Below are 21,411 nucleotides of genomic sequence, written 5' to 3'. Positions count from 1 at the left end.
TTTTCAGTCCCTTTAGCCTCTGTGGTGATTGAGAAACCCTCTGCTGAGGGCGAGCGCTGCTGGAGAAGCAATGGGCCACCCCAGAGTAAGCGTTTGGTTTCTGTAGAGATGAGTCCAGCGATAAACAGAGAGAGACTTTCTAATTTGGGGTTTGTGATGTGGGTGGATGCTGCAAGATAAACCAGTTGCCAGGAGCTGCTCTGCCATTGCTCACTGCTGCCACAGCAGGGGCTGGTGAGGAAAACTGAAGGGTCAGGAGTGCTAAAATCCCCAGTTCTGCGGCTGGAGAGCAAATGCCTGCGAACCTTGTCTGTGCAGAGCCCGCACCAGTCGGTGCTGACACAGCTCCTGCCCGTGTCAGAATGTCTCCATTCGGATCATCCGGCTGAGCCATGACCCACTTTGGTCCTGTGTGAAGGAGGCAGAGGCAGCAGGTAGGGATGCGGTTACAGCAGTTTCCTGCAGGCTGAGGTGTGGGACGTGTGCCCTGCTCCCTGATCCCAGCTCGGCTCAGCTTTGGGGGAAACACACAAAACCCACCCAGTGATTCCAGAACATCACACGCAGCCATGCCGTCCCACAGAACTGCTCAGATCCCCATGCCCTGCAATGATAACCTGACATTTCAGCCCATTTCTCCATGTTCTCTCGTGTGCTTTTCTCTAGGGATTTACATAACCCTCTGCCAAGGAGGTAGGGACAGGAAATATTGTTCAGGAATGTGTTACCTGGATGGGCTCAGCTGATCGGGGAAGAGGTGGCACTCAGGGGCTGGGCCACTGCTTCACCAGCACAGTGACAGGGCAGCACTCTGGATACTGTGAATTACTTTGATCTCCCAGTACAGCCAGCGATGCCCAGGAGGGAGATTCCAGGCTGGAAGCATGGAGTAGCTCGGCCTGGCTGCCTCCTGCCCGACACAAAATGAAACAGCAGCTGAGCCTTTCCCTGTCCCAGGACATCCAGCTCCCTCCTGCCTCACCTCGGACGTGGCCAGCTGTGCAGGCCGACCACATGTGATCATGGACACACCCAGCAAGCTCCAAAGGTCAGTCCTGTGCCCACAGCCCTGTCTGGGAATGTGGGATCTGCTGGGTGCCTCCAGGGCCTCGACTGGCTGTCAGTGAACAGAGCGCATGGTCAGGGCACTCCCAGCCTCAAGCATCTTAAATCCCTTCCAGACCCCTTCCACAACTCAGCCACTGGCCCTAGAGCCACAGCTAGAGGCTCCTGGAGCACCTGCACTGCCTGGGAGGCAACGGGGCACCCTGGCACCCCAAACCAGCCTTCTCGGATGTTCCATTCACCCCTGACCTCAGCACTGGCACAGCTGTATTGGAGCTTTGGTCTGAGTTACAAAACCTTCACCACCACTTCTCTTTAAAGAAAAAAGAGACTTTGAGACTTCTCAATTACAAAATAACATTTAAAACTTGTCAGAGTTTATTAAGTGTCACACATAGCAGTGAGTTGAACAGGGGATTTTGACCCAAGTGACCTGGAAATCACTTCCAAGCATTCTGCATCTGTTCTTTCCTCGACTTGCACTTCTCCTTTCCAGTGGCAGAACTGGGATTTCCAGTCTGTTCCCATGCCCACAGGGACACCCCACACTGGCTCTGCACCACAGAAGAGGAACAGCATGACGTGAGATGTGCCAGCACAGTCCCTACCTCCAGCACTTCAGTGTTACTCCTTGAGTGCACTAAACCCAAACAACCCCCATGAGGACACACGGGGTTTATGGCAAGGGAGCTGAAGCTGAAAATACAGGCAGTGAGGACAAGCCCAAAGTCTTGGTTGATGGCTGCACATTGCAGCACATCTGACAAGTGTTTAAAGACTGACTGTGGCTGTAAGAGGCACCCAGAGATTGGGCCTAGTCTGGGGAACTCTGTACATAACCCCACAGGGCTCCATCCTTGGCCCAGTTCTCTTCAACATCTTCATTAAATACTGTTCCTGCTTCAAACCTCTCTCAATTTGTCCTTTGCTGAGTTGTTTGTCAGGGCTGGGCTTCTGGGGTGGCTTTTTGGTGGGTTTGATTTAACTCAGGGCTTATTGCTATTCCATTGTCAATAGTGCGTAGCAGAAAGAGCTGAGATTTAAGAGAACTGAAACTCTTTGGAACCTCAACAACAGGCTGTGTGTTGTGGCTCATGTACTTTCACAATCCCTTTCTTTCCAGTTTTTCCAGTATGGCCTGAATTCTGTGGACGGACTCTTTCCTGGCCTGCCGGACACTGTCCTGGCCCCCAGTCTCAATGGAATCCAGCTCCAGCAGCAGCTTGGTCAACATCTCCTCCAGGAGCCGGTAGGATTTATCTGTCTTTTTCCCTACAAATTCATCCACCTCTTCCTCCAGCTGTTCAGCCTCCCCCATCACGTGGAGGATCCTCTGAATCTCCGGCTGGATGGCTGCAGGATTTGTGGAAGGCTGCTCAGCAGGTTTGAAGCCCAGCTCCCGGCTCCCGGCCACGGGCTTCCGTGGAGCGAGGTCATAGAGCTGGGGCTGGGCACTGTACTGCACCCGGGGCTGGGACGGCGCGGGCTTGGCCATCCTGTGCTCGTTCACTGTCCCCGAGTGCCGGTGGTTGACATCAGAATAGTAACTGTGTTGGTTTGGGCTTTGCTCAGATCTGTCGTAGACAGAGTCCTGCAGTCAGAGGGAGAAAACATCTCTAAGTGCATTTCCCTTAAACCCAGAGGTTTGCGCTCTCATCCTGCACCAACAGAGGACAGGGCTGGGGACAGGGACCTGTGCTCTGGTCCCCAGCTGTCAGAAAGCAACATCCCAGCAAGGGGCACCTGGCCAGAGGAGGAGTGTGAGCCCCTGAGCATTCTTTACCCAAGAACAGGGGAGATGCTGAACAGATTTCAGCACGGTCCTGTTTGGATAGACCAGAGGATCCTTCTCCACAGGCAGCACATTCCAGAGCTGCTCCCAAGGATCAGCAGCCCCATCCCCAAGTCCCCCCATCAGGGCTGCTACTGCCCGGGAACCAAAAATGTGGAGAGTCACTTAATTCCTGATCCAACCCAGAGAAAGCCTGTCTGACCCATTTCAAGACCTGCCCCAGGGCATCTTGTCCTTCCAGTACTTTATGGAATCACAGCCATGGATTTTAGTCTTCTGTATGCAAACAGGACCTCACCTGCCCCTGTGACTCCCAGGTGGGAGGGTGGGAAGGAGCCCCGCTGCCAGTCCAGGACGGGTGTGAATCGGAGGCGTAGAAGCTGCCGTGCCCCGAGGCCGCGGGCCAGGCGTAACGTGGCTGCACCCCATAGACAGAGGGGGGGCCCCAGGCGTCCTCCGGGGCTCTGGGCTGTGGCACAGGGCCCTGCCCCGTGACCCCTGCACTGCTGTCTCCGTATGGATACTGCGGGATCGGCATTCCCGGGGTCTGCAAGGACAGGGGGAACAGGCATTACAACTGGGGTCACTCCCAGCACTGCTCCCTCAGACAGCCCTGGGAACTGGAGGGGGCAGCCAGCGGGGTCGGGCTCTGCTCCCAGGGAACAGGGACAGGACAAGAGGAAATGGCCTCAAGCTGTGCCAGGGGAGGCTCAGGTTGGACATCAGGAGGAACTTCTCCATGGAAAGGGTTGTAAAGCATTGGTACGTAACACCCAGGGAGGTGATGGAGTCCCCATCCCTGGAGGTGTCCAAGGAACAACTGGATGTGGCACTCAGTGCTCTGGTCTGGGTGACAAGGTGGGGATCAGTCACAGGTTGGACTCTATGATCCTGGAGATCTTTTCCAACCTCAGCAATTCTGGGATTCTGTGAAGCAGCTGCAGCTCAGGCTGGCTGCCCAATTTCTGCTTTCCTAGCCCAAAAGCTCAGGGTGTCCAGAGAACAGGGTGACCACCAGTTTTTGTAAGAGTAAGACCAGGCAGGACAAGATGCTCAAGAGCCACAGGGATCCCCAGCTCCACCAGAGCAGGCCCCGCCGCTTGCCCCTGCCACAGCCCCAAGACCCAACATCCCAGGAACCGCACGCTCCGACCCAGGGCTGAGAGTGTCCCTTACCTGTGGCGGGGAGTAGCCGGGGACCTGCTGCCTGCGGAGCGCGGATCCCTCGCTGGGACACTCCGGGGGGACGTAGCTCCAGGCGGGAGCGGGCGACGGGGGCCGGTAGAGGCCCGTGGGCTCCGTGGCGTAGGGGCTCCGTGGGGGCCCCGAGCAGTAGAAGCCCCGTGCCTGCGGCAGGCTGGCGTAATGCGGGTATGGGGGGCTGTAGGCTCCGTTGGCGTAGGGAGAATCCATTGCCTGGGGACAAGGGAAGAGCACAGGGAAGGTAATGGGACATGGGCACAGGCAGAGCTGCTCCGGGAATGAGGACTGGCCCTCCCTGCAGCATTTAACCAGGGGGTTCCTTTGCTCTCAGCTGATCTGCCCCAGTTTTAGGCCTTCCAGGTCTAACCTGGCTGTACCAGGTCTAACACCGAGCTTAACCAGGTCTCACTCAGCCGAGCTGGGCTCAGGGAGAGTTGTGCAGCCCCTCACAGTGAGCAGCTCCTGCAGGATTCAATGCCAGCACTGCATCACCGACCGGAGGAAGGGAAACACTCCAGAAAGTTCATCTCCCTACTCATTCTCGCACAGACACGACGCAAACAGACCAGCTCTGCCCGCCAGTGTTCAGCTCCTTGAGCTGCAGGTCCTGTGCGTCTGTGTATGGAAAGTCTGCACATCCAGGATCCGCCTGAGGATTTACCTGGATCCATCCCATAATTAACGTGTACGGAACGCGAATTTCCACCTAACTGCAGAGGGGATAATGAAGCACAGGATTTCAGGAGCTCAGGGAATGACTCCCTGTAGCTTCGGGCAAAGCAGTATTTTGTCCCTGAGCTGCTTCACGGAGCGCAGGCTGTACAACCTGTGTGCCGGGATCCATGGAAGAGCCGGATCAGCCCCGACAACATCCCGGAGGATAAACCCAGCCACAGCCGTGGCCGGAGAGCAGACCCTGCTTTGGCAGGGCAAAGCCTCTCCCGTCACACCGAATTTGAACAGTAGCCCGAGACGCAGGTGCGACAAACGCCGCCGGTGAGGGATCCGGCAATGCCCAGCCGCGGGACCGGGGCCCTCCCGCTCCCCAAACCGCTCCGGGACCGCTGCATTCCCGGGATCTCTGCACTAACACACGTGCCCCAGAAACGTCCCCGTGAGCCGGCTCCGCAGGCAGCGCTTCCCCGCGGGCGGCGGTCCGCGAGCGGAGCCACGAGAACCCGGCGGGGCGTGGGAGGCTCCGGACAGGGGTCGGGGCTGGCGCGCCCGTTACCGGAGCAGGGCCAGGCTGAGCAGTCCCCGCCCGTCCCGCGGGGCCGTGCCCGCCCGCCCCCGTTCCCTGCGCGGCCCCGCTCCCTGCGCGGCCCCGTTACCTGCGCGGCCGCCGCGGGCGGGCGCGGGGACCCTGCGGGGCGAGGCGGGCCCGGCCCGGCCGCGCGGGGCTCCATGGCCGCCGCCAGCGCCCCGCCCCCGCCCGCTCGGCGCCCAATCGGCGGCCGCCCCCTGCCGGCGCCGGCCAATCGGCGGTGGCCCCGCGCGCACGGCTGGCGCCGCTTAAAAGGGCAGCGGCGGGTGGGCCCCGCCCGGCGCGGGCGGTTCCGGGGCGGCGGCGGCACCGGCGCATGGCGGCGCTTCCGCTGCGGGCGCGGCGGCACCATGAACTACATGCCCGGCACGGCCAGCCTCATCCAGGACATCGACAGTGAGTGCGGCCGGGCCGCCGCTCCAGCAGCGGCCCGTCCCCTCCGTGCCGTGTCGGTGCCGCCCCGCCGCGGGGTCTGGGCTCCCGCTCCCCCTGGCTCCTGCCCCGCGGTTCCCCGTGGGACGCCCGGACCCCTCTTCCCGTAGGGAGCCGCCCCCCCCCGTGGGCTCCGGCCCGGCGTGCTGCTGCCCCGGGCGGGGGTCCCGGAGCCCCCGCGGGCCGTGGCCGACCCCCCGCTCTCCTCTCCCCGCAGAGAAGCACCTGGTGCTGCTGCGGGACGGCCGGACGCTCATCGGGTACCTGCGCAGCATCGACCAGTTCGGTACGGCCGCGCCGGGGCCTGCGGGCAGCTGGGCAGGGGGGGAGGAGGGACCCGCGGTGTGTTTTTCGAGTGGGTTCGTGCTGTGGGTTAAACATCTGCCCGTGTGTCGCATCCCCCTGGACTTGGTGCTTCACGGAGGTTTCTCCCGCACCGGGGACCTTCCCCTCCCGCGATTGCATCCAGCGCTGATGCTCTGGCGTCGCTTTTTGAGCAGAAACAGCCCGGTGATGTTCATCCTCCTTGCCCAGAACTTGCAGCACCAACATCGCCATCCTCTCCTCTGCTCGCGTCGGCACGGGGGGCTCGGGTGGGCTCAGCGCGGGGGTCTGAGCTCACTGCCTGCCCTGCCCGGGGGGAGCTGAGGGCAGGAGCTGCTGAGGTGCAGAGAGCTGGGGACAGCGTCGGCGCCTTCAGTGACCCGGCTCGGAGCACCCACCGAGTGATGGGACCAGCGCTGTCCCTGCTCTGGGGCTCTGCCTGGTGGGACAGGACACTGTTCAGCCGGAATTCACACTGGAACATCGCTGGTTTTCCGTCTCTCTCTTTGCTGCAGCGAACTTGGTGTTGCACCAGACTGTGGAGCGCATCCACGTGGGCAAGAAGTATGGGGACATCCCTCGGGGCATCTTCGTGGTGAGGGGCGAGAATGTGGTGCTGCTGGGGGAAATCGTAAGTGCACAGCTCCCGCTGCACTCTGGGCCTGCGCCGGGGTGTTTGTGGTTTGTCTGCCTGTCTGCTGTGACAGGTGCCCTGCGGTCCGGGGATGCTGTGCAGAGCTGAACCGGTCGTTTCTCCTGCAGGACCTGGAGAAGGAGAGTGACACACCTCTGCAGCAGGTGTCCATCGAGGAGATCCTGGAGGAGCAGCGGGTGGAGCAGCAGGCCAAGCAGGAGTCGGAGAAGCTGAAGGTGCAGGCGCTGAAGGAGCGGGGCCTCTCCGTCCCGCGGGCGGACACGCTGGATGAGTACTGAAGCTGCTGCCCCTTTCCTGCAAGGAGCGAGGGCTGCTCCATGATCCGCCTGGGCAGGGACAGATTTCCCTGGAAAGGCGGGTTTTATTTTCAGATTGTATTTCTGTGGTGCTGGTAACTGTACACAAATCATGCCTTTAGTCTCCTTGTGGAGAAGGAGACAAGAAGGGCCCGGTGCACTGGGCGTGCAAGCGTTAGTGTTTGGGAGGCAAATCACTGCTCCTTGGGTTTGTTTGCTTTTTCCTCCTCACATGACTCTGGGTGAGAGTTTTCCTTGACGTGTAAATAAATCCTTGATCCTGACATCGATGGTTTTCCAGTATTCTGGTCCTGACAGTTCCCCTCTCTCAGGATGAGCACCCCTCAGGCCACCTCTTGTGCCCTCTGTGTGCTGTGCAGGGAGAGCTGGGACCCTTGGTCCTGCCACAGGCTGGGCTCACTCTGAGGGAATGCTGGAGCCTGTGGCAAGATCCTCTCTGGGCCGGGGAGCAGAACCTGGGTACCCCCTGTACCCCAACACAGACTACCTGTACCCCCCAGCCAGGCTGTGCCACTCCCCTGCAGCTGAACCCACTCGTTACCTGCTGATAAAGAGCTGCTGCAGCTGGGGCTCCACGGAGCCTGCACCTCCTCACCTCGGTGCTCAGGGGGAGCTGGTGCAGCCGTGTGTGTCAGGTTGGAGAGTTCTGTGCCCCCTGTGTGTCCTGGCACTTCCGTAGGGAGGAGAGTCCTTGGCATCAGGGCTGGCTTTGGGCAGATGCCAGGCTCCAGGAGCCTCCTGGGTGTGGGCAGGGAAGGGCAAAGCTTGGCAGGGACAATCCCTGCGGAACCTCAGGCCACTCTCCTGGGCAGTGGGGGAGTTCTCTGGGGGAAGAGTCCGTGCTGAGGGGACAGAGGACAAGCCCAGTTCTGCTTGCTGGGGCTGAGCACAGCTGTCCTGGAGAGCTGACAGCTGCTGTGGCCAGCGCCAGCCCCCTCTCACTGGCCCAGGGACCACTTGCTTTGGGGGGAAATATTTCTGCCCCGTTGGGGTTGTGGGTGTTGTGGGTTTGGGGGTAGCAAAGGTTTAAATAAGAAAACACAATTTCTTGTTCTAACAAAATTTAATAAAAAGCATTTATGAAGCTGGCTCCTGTGGCTAGAAAATCTGTGGCGGGAGGGGATGGCTCTTCGGGGGTATTTTTGCTGTCCCTGTTTGTTTGGGGGTGTTTTGGGGTAAAGGGCGAGCAGGGCAGCAATGCCTGTGGTGGCTGGGGGGAGGCAAGGGGCTGCCCAGCCCCGGTGGTGGGGTCCCAGCCCTCCAGCCCGGGGCTTTGGGGGGTGTAAGGAGCTGGTGGGGATCAAGACAGGGACCTATTCTTGCTGCACTTGAGCCCATTCTCACGGCGTCGGTGTGTGACCTCTGTGGGCACCGGGGGCTGTGGTTCGTCTGCGCTCTCCAAATAGCAACACGGGCAGCCTTGGGATGGGGGGCACACCCCCGGCCGTGCTGCAGCAGGAGGGACAGGGTCACCCCGACAGAGCCTCCCCTGCTCCTGTCACTGCAGTGGGAAACGGGCTGGAAGAGGGGAATGTTCTCGAAGGTGTCTCGGCTGGGCAGGGTGGGGGGCTCAGGGCAGCCTCGGGATTCTTGGGTCCCTCAGCCTTCAGGTCCTGGTGAATTTCCAGTGCCTTTGCTTAGCATCATTTTGGTTTTGTGCATTTTGCGCATTTGTGCATGTTGGTACTTCAAGCCCTGTTGTTTTTTAGGTGAAAAGCTGCAAATGGAGCTGTGTGGTGACTTTGTGCAGGGGCCTGGGGGGTGTCTCAGGGGGCTGTGGGGGCTGGGGTGTCCCAGTTAACCAGATCCCCATGAGGGTTCTGGGTGCCTTTTTGGGGTCTGTGTCCTGCTCTGGGGACTGGTCACCTGGAACATTTCCTCATGTGCTGTGGCACAGTGTTACTGTGCCTGTGCTCCCTCCTGAGGGGCACTGATGGGGGGGGGGGTCGTGCCCCTCCAGCCCCCCCAGCCTGGAGCCAGAGGGGCAGCTCTGCGTGGGGTGTTTTGGTTCTTCTCACAAACAACTGTGTGTCCTTGTGCTGAGGCCTTGTGCTGGGAGCGGCTGCTCCGTCTGGGATAACAGTCCTGGATGCCTCGCAGCCGGGGCTCTCCGGTCCCTGGAGCTGTGTCCCCCTCGCTGGCAGGGCAGGGGGGCTGTGGGGGCTGGGGGCAGTGCACAATATTGGGGTGTCTCTGGTGTCCCTGAGCACCCAGAGCTGTCAGTGCTCCGAGTGTGCTTGGCTGGAGCTCTGGGCTGGATGCTCCTGGCTGTGACTTGGGGATTTCAAACCCTCCTGGGTTTCCCTCCGCACCTGAGAGGAGGTGGAAGCAGGTGGGTGAAGCCTGGAGATGGGAAGAGCTGTGGCATGACCTGGGAAACACACTTGAGGGAGCTCAGCTGCAAAAAGGATTTCCCAGTAAAGTTTCCCAGTTTTGGAAAGGGACAATGCAGCTCCTGGCTTCCTCCCGGTCCCTGCAGCACCTCCAACTAATCCCACATCGCTGTCCTGAGCAGGAGGTGTTTTCTGGCACACAATGGAGAATGGCAGCCCTGACGATGGAGAAGAACATCCTGGGGAGCAGCAGCACCATTCTGGATGGCAGGTGGGACCCAAATCATCTCGGGAAAGCTGGGGACAGGCAGGGGAAGACATAGGGCTCCCCGGGCCGGCTGCCGGCGCAGTGAGGGGGTGACCTCCCCCTGGGCCAAGCTGTTGAAATAGGGGGGAGGAAGGTCAGGCTGCCTGCAGGAGGGTGCAGAGGCTGACGTCAAAGGAAGCAGCTGTAATTCACGGGTTCCTGGGAGTGCTGGGCTCCGGGCCGTAATTCATCCCAGAAATGTCATTTCAGCCTTGAGCGTTATCGCTGCTCCGCTGTGTCCCACTGCTCCCAGCCCTGGGGAGGATAACAGGGCCTGGGGAATAGGGGGGCTGCCTGAGGCTGCCCTCACTTCCAGTCCCAGGCTCAGCAGCTCAATGTATTTAATATTCAGCATTCTATGGGCTGTCCTGGTTCTTGTGCAGTGTTTGCAGAGGCTCAGCCTGACTCGTTACTCCACAATGGTTGTGCTGTGAGATGGTCTCATCCATCATTATCCCTTATTATCCATTATTATCCATTTTTACCCATCAAAGGTTGAACTCGATGACCTTGGAGGTCTTTTCCATCCTCAATGGTTGTGTGATCTGTGATTATCTGTTTTCTGTCACAGCTGATGACCCATGCCATGGGCCCCAGGTCCGTGTGCTGCGGGGCCTGTCCATGGCAAGGCACAGCAGGAACTGGTCAGGGGAGCTCTGCCTCCCTCCTGCCCCTCGGGGCTGCAGGTGGCCGGACCGTGGCCGGGCTGTCGCCGCTGCCCTGTCCCAGCACGCTCCCAGCCCCGTGCGCACGGCGCTGACCCGCAGCCCCGGCAGATGCGTGGGGAGCCGGCTCTGGCCTTGGCCCGCGGGGCCCAGCCTGGCGTGACGGCTCTTATCTCCCGGCTGACGGGGCAGAATCCTTCAGCCCCACGTACTTAAGGCCGTGCACGGCGGGGCCGGGCAGAGCAGCACTCGGCAGAGACGGACAGACACCGCGGCCACCACCGCAGCCACCACCGCGGCCACCACCGCAGCCACCACCGCAGCCACCACCGCAGCCACCACCGCAGCCACACCGCGGCCACCACCGCAGCCACACCGCAGCCAGCGTCCAGCCCACGGCTCCGACCCTGCGTGGAGATGCTGCCAGCCACGTCCAAGCTCTGCGCCGCCATCTCCTACCGCCACCTGCGCAACATGACCGGTGAGTCCGGCTCCAGGCCGGGGCAGCCCCTGCCCGGCTGGGCCTCGGGGATTCTCTCCCCGCTCTGTACCATGTTGGGGTTTGTGATTTACTGTCCCTGCAACCCTTTTTTGCCACCAGACCTGTCACTGGGGCCTGAGGGGCTGGCTCATGTCCCTGTGACCAGCTCTGGGTGACGCTCCCTCTGGCTGTGAGGGTTTTGTTCCTCTGTGATCCATTTCCATGCTCTTTCCTGGGCAACTGCACGATGCTCCTCAGTATTTTTACTGCTGCGTGGCTTGGAGCTGGAGCCAAGCTCGGGATTGTTTAGGACAATCTCTGCCAGGGCAATGCAACAGCAACCAGCTACTCCTTGTCCCTGTAGGGGCTCCGAGATGGTGACAAGAAGGGACTTTTCCATGTTGTGTGTTTAAACTGGGGACAAGCCCACGGCAAGGCCCCAGCAGTGCGGTGCCAGCGGGTGACACGCTCTCTTCTCTCCCTCAGGTCTGAGGAGACAAGCTGCCGTGGCCATCAGCCAGGAGCTGAGCAGACTCGCCTGCCGCAGCCCAGGACCCAGCACCTGGATCCATCAGGTGCGCAGGAGAAGCTCCTTGCTCAGTAAGTGACACCTAAGGGGGGCTGTTCCTTCCTGCTGTGAGGAGACCGTCACAGGCTGGGGCTCCAGAGAGCAGCTGGGGAAAGATCTGCTTGAGGGTGGGCTGTGCTTCTGCTGAACCAAAGGCAGAGTGGGAACTGGGTTTAATCCCCATTCCCTGGGCACAGAGAAGGGCATTTGGTGTAGATAAAGCTCATCTCGCACAACGCTGTTCTTGCACTCAACCCTGCCTTTGTCTGGTGCTGGCAGGCTCAAGGCTGGAGGAGAAACCCTTCAGCGAGATGGAAATGTCTTACATCAAGCAAGGAGAGGAAGCCCTGCAGAAATCCCTCAGAATCCTCGAGGACCAGGACGACTGGAAGACAGAGACGGTGGCGGTGGGTGCTCTGCCCTGTGGTGCTGCCCTGCAGCCCTCCTGTGAGCAGCTCTGGTGGTAATTCTGCCATCTCCTCTCCAGGGTAATGGAGATAAAGTGCTGAGCAAGGTGCTGCCGGACGTGGGGAAGGTGTTCCGGCTGGAGGTGGTGGTGGACCAGCCTCTGGACACGGTGTACAGAGAGCTGGTGGACAACATGGAGCAGATGGGAGACTGGAACCCCAACGTCAAAGAAGTCAGGGTAGGAAATGTGTGTCAGACATGTCACAGCCTGTGTTTTGTCCATTTTCCTGCTGCAGATGTAGAGGGGTTTTGCAGTATCTGTGTTGCTGCTGCAGCAGAGGCGAGTCTGGAGCAGCTTCTGTGTGACTAATTCTGCAGGAAAGGCGCTTTCCTGCAAGGAGCAGCCAGTTCTGCTGTAAATTGGGGCTGATCTGAAGAAATAGCCCCAAGGTACAAGGAAGCAGAGAAGCAGTAAGGGAATAGATTTTCACCCAGGAACTGAAAACAGTTCTGCACCTGGGGGCGAGCAAGTATTTGGAATTATTGTCACTGTAAATACCAAGATTTTGTCAAACCCCGTATCTGAACACCTGGTAACCAAAGGCAGCTTTCAGCTGTGCTTGCAGTAAACACTTCAAATGGAAGTTTTAATTCTAAACTGCAGGTTCTGGAGAAGATTGGGAAGGACACGGTGATCACCCATGAGAAGGCGGCCGCGACCCCCGGGAACATTGTTGGGCCCCGGGACTTCGTGAGCGTCCGGTGCTCCAAGAGACGCGGCTCCACCTGTGTCCTGGCTGGAATGTCCACGACCTACGGGCCGATGCCCGAGCAGGAGGGGTTCATCAGGTAACTCCTGCTCAGTCTGTTCACGGGCGTGCAGGGAGGGACATCCCCACAGGGCAGGAGGGATTTACTGTGGGCTCAGAGTCGCTGGGTTTGTGTGGGCAGCAGGAGCTGCTGTGGGAACCCCAAATCCCAAAGTGTGTTTTTGAGGCTGAAAGTCCAAGGCTGGGTCTGACCTGGGCCTCTCTCCCATCCCAGGGCTGAGAACGGTCCCACCTGCATGGTCCTGCGCCCACTGCCCGGCAGCCCCTCCCAGACCCGGCTCACCTGGCTGCTCAGCATCGACCTCAAGGTACCCGGGGCTGGGAGGGCTCTGGGGGGAGCCAGGGGCTGTGGGGGAGGCAGATTCTGCTCACAGGCCCTGTCTGCTCCTCTCCAGGGGTGGCTGCCCAAGACCATCATCAACCAGGTCCTGTCCCAGACACAGGTGGACTTCGCCAAACACCTCCGGCAGCGCCTGGCCCGGCCAGTGCCTGTGACCTGCTGACCACGACCTGCTGACCACCCAGTGCAGGGCTTTGTTCAGGGGCAAAGTAGGGAATCTTTTCGCTTCAATTAGCCAAGGCCTTTAATAGCAGACTCCACTAATTAATACATAGTTACAATCAATAAATATAAAGGTTTATTTGTTGAAGCTCATTGTGTAAGTGCAGGAACAAAAATTTAATTCCTGCAGTTGCTTAACTGAGCACATGCTGGCCCAGTCAGCCAACCCCACCCTCCCTAATTACTTTCAGTGAATAAATAAAGCTTTAATTAGTGCTGTCTACAGTTAAAGGTCTCGGCTAATTAGTTATTAAGGAGACAGATGACTGGGAAGTTACATCCTCAGTGAGGCAAACATAGGCCTGACTGAATGTCAAATTTTACTCTCCCAAAATTCAAACACAGCACTTACTTAACCAACAATTTTGTTTCCTCTCCCCCTCAAAGCAGTTCTAATTTATTTTTTCCTGTACGAACACATAAGAAGTGTCAAATTATTTATTCACCCAAAGCTCTGCACTGATGATTATTAGCAGGAGGCCCCATGTAACTCCTGTGCACAGATCTTCAGCTCAAAAGATCTCCAAGTGTAGCTACTTTGAGTTTAAATGTCACTTGTAACAATTTACAAGACAAGAATAAAAAGAAGAGTTAAAGCCTTTATTTTTAAACTGGTTTCCAGTCTGTGGGGAAAAAAAATACAGTTTGGACAGAAGCCCAAATTTCAGTCTTACATGCAGCCGTCTTGTTCTGACAGAGCCGTCCTGGCTGGGAGCTGTTGGTCACCATCAGCCAAACACACCTGAGCTCAGGGGTCACTGTACCTACACCTGGCAGGTCCAGCTGCACCCTGACCTGTCACAGCCCAGGAGAAGGTTCAACACCCCCTTCTCCAGCGAGTGACAGTCTAATGGTCCTGGGGGCTCCAAGAGAGGCCCCAAACTAGCACAAAACACCCCACAGTGGCAGGGGAGAGGGGTGTGAACACACACACAACACCTGCCAGCCAGGGCTGCATCCGCCTCAGCCTGTTGGGTCCTTGGCTGATCACTGAGAGAGAGATGGATGTTCCTCTGCAGTAACTCCACGGTGTTGGGGGTTTATGGCTCCCAGGGCGGGCTCCTCCTGCCATCCACCTCTGTCTCCACGTGGTACAGGACATCAGCCAGCGTGTGCTCCACCACGGCCCCCCAGCCCATGTCACTCATCTGCAGAGGGAAGCACAGTTAGCTCCACTCCTGGACAAAGAGTGACCACACATCCCAGGGCTCTTTCCCTCCTCACAACAGTAGTGGGGGGGGAAATTCCAAGTGTTTCCTTAAACAACAATTCAGCCCCCTTACTGACAAACGAGGCCAACACAGGCAACAGTCTGTCAAAAGGAACGAGATTACAGCACCTATTATTTAATTAAAATTTAATGATTTATTGAGATATCTGTCCTTACATATTTTTAAACACAATCCTTTTGGCTACACTATCCAGGTACTGAGACTGAAGGACAGGTACAGGTGTGGTATGAATCACACCAAAACATCTTTGATTTAAACAACAAGGCTCTCAAATGGGGGGGGAAGCTTCAGTTTTACTTACAGGATGGTAAGTGATGTCTCTCGGTGGATACTTGAAATATGGCCCAAAGTTTATAGAAACCTGTGGAACATGCATTTTCATTACATCTAAAAAGCCAGGAAAATTTCTTTAGTCCTCCGTCCTTGTCCCTTCCTACTCCTGAGCCTAACCACACCTTGTGCAAGCCCACAGGAACAAACACTGCTGATGTTCCTACAGCAATTTGATAATCCCATTACACATATGAACAGCAACGTTGTTCCAGAGCCACTAAAATAATTCCCATCTTTCCTTTTCACTTGGCACACTCCCAGAGTGCCCACACTTTGTGCATTACTGAAATTGATGTATCTAGGAATTCTCTTTCAAAGACTCCTCACTTACCGTGCAGCCTTTGTACAAAGAAATAGCAGGAAAATAAACCCCCTCAAAGATGTCCTTAAAGGCAACTCCTTGGCTGACACCATTCTTGAAGAATATGATCTGAAAAACGAAGGGTTTTCCCACTGATGGTGGCTGTCAGGATACAGCAGCCCTGACAAGATTAATCTCTGCTCCCTTTCACTCGAGCCAGGCACATGCTGAAGTGATAGCAACAACTCACCTGACTTCCAGGGGCTTGCTTTAGGCTCTTCTCTGCTTTGTCCACAAAATCCTTCTCTTCAAAGTACAAGTAGCTTTTGAATTTGATCAAAGCCTGAAATAGCAGCAAATGACGTCAGAAACAAGCCTGAAAAGCTGTTACCTGTCACCTGCCCTGCTCAGGGACAGGTGTGCCTGGTGTCAGAGTACCTGTGAGGAGCGATTCCTACAGCTCAAAGGCTAGAGAGCCAGGAGGGGAAGGTGAAAGGAGATGTGGGCAATCTCATCCAGGAGGATTTTGCTTTCTTGAGACCAACACTTTGGACCTCTCCCCTATGAACCACGGAGGTACCCAGAGGCAGGGTGGGAAGGATGCACGGACAGGGGTGCGAGTGAGGCCACAGCAACTCGTTTTCCAGTTCTCCACCTGCCAATGCTTAATCCAACAGTGAACTCGCACCTCACCTTGTCTTTGTAGGTGTCAGGCAGGGATTTGGCTGTCTCAGTATCCTCTGGAAGGCTGATGTAAAATCCCAGGACATCGCCCTGTCCGTAGCCAGAGGAATAGTGTTTCCCTATGGACTGGTGAAACTTGGTTCCCTTTTTGCTGCGCCAGGAGTAACTGAACTTGTCGTATCCCAGAGGGGCCTGGAGGTTCCCTGCGGAGACAAACGCTTCGTCATGAACACACGGAGTGTAGCAGGAGCACCTGCTAAGAAATATTTTGTAAAATTATTTACCCAAGGGCTGTGACCAGCCTAATCTGGCAGCTGTGTCTGGAGGCATCTCATCCATGGAGATTTCAAAGTACCAGGCTCCTTTCCGCACGCCGTGTGAGGCTCTCACCATGGAATAGCCCTTCTCGCCAATAACAGTCAGTCTGTCGTCAGAGATCTTCAGCTGGGGAGCTGCAGGGGAGCACACGAGCACTTATTTGTGGTTTCTAACGTGGTGATGTCAAAAGGCAAGTGACCACGCAGAGGTGGATTTAACCTCTGCACCTCTGAGAGCAGCGGCACCTGGAACATTACTGACTGGTAACAAGAGCTTGCCCAGATGCCTCTGCAAGGAAACACCACCTGGACAGATTCACGAGCTCTGTACCTCGGTCATGCAGGGCCAGGAGCACTCGTTCATACAGGCAGGCTCTGTACAGATCCCCAGGAATGGGTTTTCCTGCCCAACAGTCCAGCTCCAGCTTTTCTGGGTCGGGTGCGTGGGGGTCGGGCTCGGCCAGAATGTAGCGATACCCGTCCTTGTTGAAGGGGTGCTCCAGAGGGTACCCGTGGGGGGGCAGGCGCTGAGCCGAAAACAACGGGTCACTGAAACACAGAAACTCCACGCTGGCATCTCCCAGGTGCTGTCACAGGTCACCCCAGGACAGCCCTGCAGAGCTGTCCCTGTACTCAGGGGCTGCACACCCGTGCCTGTGTGAAACGAGCACACACTTATCCACTGCAAATCATTTACAGCCTGTGGCTCATCAGTGACATCACAGGGCTCTGGAGTGACCCCAAACACCCACCCAGGGCAGAGGCAGCTGGGAGGCAGCTTAAAGTACCACAAGTGCCACTGTCCCTGACTGCTGGCCATCCCTGCGTCCACCCCTGTGCCCATCCCTGCACCCTCATGGCACCTCTGCTCTCACCTCCGTGTTTTCTTGGCTGTTCCTGTGGTCCCTCCGTCCTGCTGCTTGCGCTTGGCTCCTCGGCCCTTCCCGCTGCCCCCAGCAGCCATTCCCCCTGGACACACAAACCAGGCACAGTAAGGAGCTGCTCGGCAGCGCCCGCACGCACGGAATCTCCAGGGAGAAAGGGGCAGAGCAGCCAAACCAAAATCAGCTCGTGGGCTCAGGTGCCTTTGTCCACAGTTAATGTGAACCAGGCTTCACTGCCAACGAGCACAGCAAAATCCACAACTTTCATTTGCCAGCTGGCTTCTGGTCAGCTTTTGAGGTGTCTAAACTTGGAGTAGAAGCTAAAGGAGATTGAGCAGCAAAACAAGCTCAACCTGAGCTTTTCAGGTGAGAATTAAGAATCTTTTCTGTCATCAGAAGATTTACAGGCAACAGCAATGGGATCCATTTCAGGGGCATTATTATTATTATTATTATTATTATTCATGGAGATTCCAGTTACAGCTCAAATCTATTTCTGCAGAAGCAGCAGAAACCCACCCTACAGCACAGCCACCAACCCAGTGACCCTGTGCTGGAGGAACACTGACACCAACCAGCAATAAGCACTTAATGTTCAGTTTCCATCTACAAAATAAAATACACCTAAGTTGAGGAAAAATGAAAAGCAAGGTGTTTCTCTTCAGTACTACTAAAGCCAGCTCCATGATTGAAAAGCAAATCAGTCTGAACTCAGCAATCAGTTATAAAACTGTAGTACAGGAAAAGCTACATGTCAAATTTAATCAAACTAATATCGGTATGTTTTAATAAATTAAATCATACATGCAGTTTATCATCCTGCTATTTCCAAAGGTATTGCTGCTGATTTGTAAGGAAAATGATGGAAATTTCATGTACTGTAGATAAACACCTTCATGAACCGCATTCGTGTGGTAACTAAAAATCCAGTCAGCTCTTCCATTACCAGCATTCCCTTACAGTGTAAGGGATCCAAACCATCCAGGGAATACCATATTCTGCACAAACATGACCTGATCCAGCTGCACTCACTAATTTCAGTGCAGACAAACATTCAGGCTCTCCGGTTTGTCAACAGTTACTTGCCCAAACCATTGCACTGTAAATCTCAGACCAATTATTCAAGCATTAAAACTACATCAGGTCAACTGATGCAAAATAAAAAATAAACATAAGTGTAAAATAAATAAATAAAACCTGTAAACCAGTCAAGTAGGGCAGAATATGGCAATTAAAAGCTTCTAACTACCAAAGATTAAAGAATGGAATTGCTGGTTTGTATTGAAGTCCAACTGCAATCACATCAGGGCACACTTTCATTTTTGATTGACTTCGGCTTCTAAGAGAATCGAGCAAAAAAAGCTTTGCAAACAGCAATACTTAAGTTTTAGAAGCTGAAAGGTAAATATTCACCTCCCAGAGAGGCTCCACCTGCAAGAACAGAAGTGGCACCACATGTTTGTCAGTCTCCCAGAAATTAAATAGAAAAAAACCAGTGCATGACATGGAAACAACACACCTCAGATATCTATAACCTGCTTTAAAAAGCCCCAAATAACTCCTGTCTGTACTACTGGGATGTGCTTAATAAAGATTATTAATATATAAACCCATTAGCAGTTCATTTACTGCAGCAAGGTTGCCCTGAGTACTCTCATCAAGATGAGAAAGCTGACAGCACAGAAGTCATCCACAGAAAGGAACAGCAAAACACAAGCAGTGAACACAGGGAATTAAACATACACATATATATTTATACTTCCTCCAGCTACTTTCAACTCTTAGAGGGAGAGCAACAGGAAATCTGAATAACTCAAGGAGATAAATTAAAACCACTCTAGGAGAAAAGTGACAAGCTCAGCTTTCAGTGAACATCTCGATTTATCTGGTCACCGCAAAGAAACGGCTGAACCTTCCCAAGAAGCAGAGTTAATCTTTCCATAAAAATGCACAGTGAGACTGTTCTGAGCACAAGCATAAGCTCAGTTCACACGACAGTTTAACTGCACAGATGCCCAGAGGACTGGGAAATGCATCTTAGTCCCAAATACCCAAAGCCCTCCCGAGTAAAGAACTTGCCATTTAAGCTTCCACTTGTGGACACGGCGTTGTTCTGTTTCTGGTTGTCATAGGCTGGACCAATATTGGCAAGATCCTGCAAGAGATTAAATAATCTGCTGTACAGACTTGGTCAAAGGGACCACTCCGAGCCTGGGCAGGGCACTCCAGGTGCTGGAGCTCCCACCCACTGCTGGCACAACACAGGCTCGTGGCAGAGATCTGCCCACTGACTGAGCAGAAAGGTACCAGGACCCCCCACCCCTCCTCTCAGCTCCCCGCCTTCCTCCTGTCTCTCATTACATACCTGGTCTAGAAGCCCAAACTTGGGGTAATCTTCCTCTGGGTCTTTACTGCCTGGGTCTGGATGCTCTTTCACCAGGAACACGTCTCTCTCTTTACACTAAAGCAAAGCAGTTTTAGTTACACAGGGTAATATCGTAACAAATTCATTAACAAGTGTTTAAACCCCAGTAGTTCCTACTAATACGTTAGGTACATCAGCTGCCTAAGAAGCACCAGCATCTTCACCCTGTAGCTCCAAGCCCAGCCCTCAGCACACACCGACATCAGAAAACCAAAATTTGCAGGAATTCTTTCACAGATTTACCCTCAATTCTTACCATGGTTTTGACAATATTATTGGGCCAAGTCATTTTTCCAGGCCTCTGCCGTGTTGTCATACACTCCCAGTATTTATCAATAAAAGGGATAATATCCTGTAAGAACAGAAAACATTTGTGTGAGCTGCTCCTCACTGACACCAGCCCTGACGTGAGCCCGTGGCAGTTCCGCAACAGCCAAACCTTATCCTTGGAGAACATCGTTTTGGGGTGCTCATCTTGCGTCCTCGACTGCCACGTGAGGTTGGCCAGAGCACTAAGGCACATTTCCTTGAGATCTGAGAAACAAAACACCCCAGGGCTACAATTACACTTGGTGGGAAGATCAGACACCCATGTACACAGTGATCACCCCAAGTAACTGCAAAACCTCCCAAACTCTGTGCTGACCCAGGCCTTGCTGAACCATTTACACTACTTTCATAAATCAGTAGCAAAACATTTTTAGAAGAAGTCACACATGGGTATTAATATTGGATTTCGGGTCATATTCCAAAAGCCTCAGCAGAGCCCACCCACCGACTTCAGACAAAACCAAACCTCCAGGTTAACCTTGCACAAAACATCTCCCAATGTCCTTTTCCCAAACTCACTCGCTTGTTTCCTCAGGAAGTAGGTGTTCCCACTGTGGTGGCACACGTTGCAGTGGAAGCTGTAGTTGGTCATGAAGGGCAGACAAGACCTGCGAAAAAGCAGCTGCGTTAAGAAACTAATTATTCCAAGTTAAAACCCAATTATTCCTTCCCCTCCTAAAACCACAAACATCTTAGAGGCTCAGTGGTATTTCATGGGAGTGCTTTTATCACAGACAAAGCTTTATTTACACAACACACCAGTTCCCAAGTGTTCAAGGACATAGACAGGGCCTTGGTCCTTGGGAACTCAGACTCCAAACACTCCACTTTTGCCACCAAAGCCCTGTGCTGGCCCAGCTCACATACGTGGTGTCGATGCCGAAGGTGTCAGCTGTGAACCACTTGGTGCAGATCCCACACTGCAGCTCGATCTCGCCAAGCTGCCGCACGTTATCCTCGTCCCCCGAGCCCCCCTGGACATCCATGGCTTCAGCGCCGTCCCCGGCAGCATCCTGGAACCAGAGCCAGGAATCAAACAACGCCCAGGGCAGACAGCACAGGGGCTTTGGGCAGGAATCTGCCACGACAGGAGTTTAGAGGGAATAAATCCATTCCCCTAATCCACGGCCGCACTGCGAGCAGGCTGGAGCTGTTTTGTGCACTCAGTTCGTGAGGATGAGCCACGCGGGTGAAGATTTAACTTCCAAAACAACCCTTTAAGGAACCAATGCTGGCGCTAGGGGATGCTGCCCTTCGGGCCAAGCCAGCCCCCTCCGTGCCCACAGCACCTACCAGGGGCTCCTTCCCGTTGGCCGACTCGGTCTCCAGGGCCGCGCTGACATCGACCATGGCGGCGTCCCCCCTGCCGGGGCAGAGCGGTCAGAGCGGAGCGCCCACCCCCGACCCCGCACCGCGGGGCACAGCCCGGACCCGGGGCCTGGCCCCCGGTGTCGCTCGGGCCGCAGGACCCCCCCGACACCCCCGGGGAGGGCCGGGACCCCCATCCCCGTTCCCATGGCAACGAGGCCAGGTCCCGCGGAGCCCTTACGGTACGGGGGAGTACGGGGGTCCCTCGGGCCCGCCCAGGGAGGGACATACCCGGTCTCGGCGTCGGTGGCGGGCGGCTCTGGCGGGGCCGGGGGCTCCGGGGCCGGGGGAGGCTCCGGGGGGGGCTCGGCGCCCTCGGCCGCCGCTGCCG

At 55.8% G+C, this 21,411-nt stretch overlaps 4 protein-coding genes across 8 annotated transcripts; 2 read left to right on the top strand and 2 right to left on the bottom strand.

Annotated features, from left to right (window-relative positions):
- Positions 1-576: 576 nt before the first annotated feature.
- ASH2L (ASH2 like, histone lysine methyltransferase complex subunit) lies at positions 577-21,405 on the bottom strand. Of its 3 annotated transcripts, XR_004236793.1 has the most exons (18): positions 21,312-21,405; positions 21,006-21,075; positions 20,580-20,725; positions 20,232-20,320; positions 19,822-19,916; positions 19,639-19,734; positions 19,323-19,418; positions 19,037-19,112; positions 18,371-18,388; positions 16,949-17,042; positions 16,405-16,622; positions 16,041-16,208; positions 15,766-15,959; positions 15,323-15,415; positions 15,103-15,201; positions 14,740-14,799; positions 14,103-14,354; positions 577-588 (listed from the first exon to the last, which is right to left on the bottom strand). XR_004236793.1 is itself a non-coding variant. In XM_032091948.1 (17 exons), exons 2-17 carry the CDS (start codon positions 21,060-21,062, stop codon positions 14,247-14,249), a joined length of 1,707 nt encoding a protein of 568 aa, XP_031947839.1. In that variant the 5' UTR covers positions 21,063-21,075; positions 21,312-21,405; the 3' UTR covers positions 13,786-14,246. The 3 variants fall into 3 exon arrangements, 2 of the variants coding, with proteins under 2 accessions (XP_031947839.1, XP_031947840.1); XM_032091948.1 differs by lacking the exon at positions 577-588 and having other exon boundaries at positions 13,786-14,354; XM_032091949.1 differs by lacking the exons at positions 577-588; positions 18,371-18,388 and having other exon boundaries at positions 13,786-14,354; positions 21,312-21,404.
- On the bottom strand, positions 1,413-5,472 carry BAG4 (BAG cochaperone 4). Of its 2 annotated transcripts, none has more exons than XM_032091950.1 (4): positions 5,392-5,472; positions 4,034-4,273; positions 3,156-3,404; positions 1,413-2,656 (listed from the first exon to the last, which is right to left on the bottom strand). In XM_032091950.1, exons 1-4 carry the CDS (start codon positions 5,464-5,466, stop codon positions 2,168-2,170), a joined length of 1,053 nt encoding a protein of 350 aa, XP_031947841.1. In that variant the 5' UTR covers positions 5,467-5,472; the 3' UTR covers positions 1,413-2,167. The 2 variants fall into 2 exon arrangements, with proteins under 2 accessions (XP_031947841.1, XP_031947842.1); XM_032091951.1 differs by lacking the exon at positions 5,392-5,472 and adding an exon at positions 4,887-5,315.
- Positions 5,599-7,319, top strand: LSM1 (LSM1 homolog, mRNA degradation associated). Its single transcript, XM_032091956.1, has 4 exons — positions 5,599-5,720; positions 5,974-6,042; positions 6,596-6,711; positions 6,843-7,319. Exons 1-4 carry the CDS (start codon positions 5,675-5,677, stop codon positions 7,011-7,013), a joined length of 402 nt encoding a protein of 133 aa, XP_031947847.1. The 5' UTR covers positions 5,599-5,674; the 3' UTR covers positions 7,014-7,319.
- On the top strand, positions 10,576-13,809 carry STAR (steroidogenic acute regulatory protein). Of its 2 annotated transcripts, XM_032091953.1 has the most exons (8): positions 10,576-10,635; positions 10,697-10,838; positions 11,325-11,438; positions 11,686-11,813; positions 11,894-12,052; positions 12,479-12,663; positions 12,859-12,952; positions 13,040-13,809. In XM_032091953.1, the coding sequence occupies exons 2-8, from the start codon at positions 10,775-10,777 to the stop codon at positions 13,145-13,147; spliced, it is 852 nt and encodes a 283-aa protein (XP_031947844.1). In that variant the 5' UTR covers positions 10,576-10,635; positions 10,697-10,774; the 3' UTR covers positions 13,148-13,809. The 2 variants fall into 2 exon arrangements, with proteins under 2 accessions (XP_031947844.1, XP_031947843.1); XM_032091952.1 differs by lacking the exon at positions 10,576-10,635 and having other exon boundaries at positions 10,663-10,838.
- Positions 21,406-21,411: the final 6 nt, after the last annotated feature.

The sequence above is a fragment of the Corvus moneduloides genome, chromosome 27 (assembly GCF_009650955.1).
Source record: "Corvus moneduloides isolate bCorMon1 chromosome 27, bCorMon1.pri, whole genome shotgun sequence".
NCBI classification, from domain to species: Eukaryota; Metazoa; Chordata; class Aves; order Passeriformes; family Corvidae; genus Corvus; species Corvus moneduloides.
The sequence above is the reverse complement of the archived record's forward strand: the minus strand, read 5'-3'. Positions and strand labels throughout refer to the sequence as shown.

What these genes read in the sequence shown, in the direction of transcription:
- LSM1 (XM_032091956.1), top strand. Translation starts at nt 5,675, where the DNA reads ATGAACTACATGCCCGGCACGGCCAGCCTCATCCAGGACATCGACA. An exon ending in CCTCATCCAGGACATCGACA is followed by an intron (nt 5,721 to 5,973) that starts GTGAGTGCGGCC and finishes CTCTCCCCGCAG; the next exon opens with AGAAGCACCTGGTGCTGCTG. An exon ending in TGGTGCTGCTGGGGGAAATC is followed by an intron (nt 6,712 to 6,842) that starts GTAAGTGCACAG and finishes TTTCTCCTGCAG; the next exon opens with GACCTGGAGAAGGAGAGTGA.
- STAR (XM_032091953.1), top strand. Translation starts at nt 10,775, where the DNA reads ATGCTGCCAGCCACGTCCAAGCTCTGCGCCGCCATCTCCTACCGCCAC. An exon ending in CCACCTGCGCAACATGACCG is followed by an intron (nt 10,839 to 11,324) that starts GTGAGTCCGGCT and finishes TCTCTCCCTCAG; the next exon opens with GTCTGAGGAGACAAGCTGCC. An exon ending in CAGGAGAAGCTCCTTGCTCA is followed by an intron (nt 11,439 to 11,685) that starts GTAAGTGACACC and finishes TGGTGCTGGCAG; the next exon opens with GCTCAAGGCTGGAGGAGAAA.
- ASH2L (XM_032091948.1), bottom strand. Translation starts at nt 21,062, where the DNA reads ATGGTCGATGTCAGCGCGGCCCTGGAGACCGAGTCGGCCAACGGGAAG. An exon ending in ACAGCCAAGAAAACACGGAG is followed by an intron (nt 16,623 to 16,948) that starts GTGAGAGCAGAG and finishes TCTGTGTTTCAG; the next exon opens with TGACCCGTTGTTTTCGGCTC. An exon ending in CTTTGTACAAAGGCTGCACG is followed by an intron (nt 14,800 to 15,102) that starts GTAAGTGAGGAG and finishes CATGTTCCACAG; the next exon opens with GTTTCTATAAACTTTGGGCC.
- BAG4 (XM_032091950.1), bottom strand. Translation starts at nt 5,466, where the DNA reads ATGGAGCCCCGCGCGGCCGGGCCGGGCCCGCCTCGCCCCGCAGGGTCC. An exon ending in CCGGCTACTCCCCGCCACAG is followed by an intron (nt 3,405 to 4,033) that starts GTAAGGGACACT and finishes CTGTCCTTGCAG; the next exon opens with ACCCCGGGAATGCCGATCCC. An exon ending in CCTGGGAGTCACAGGGGCAG is followed by an intron (nt 2,657 to 3,155) that starts GTGAGGTCCTGT and finishes CTCTGACTGCAG; the next exon opens with GACTCTGTCTACGACAGATC.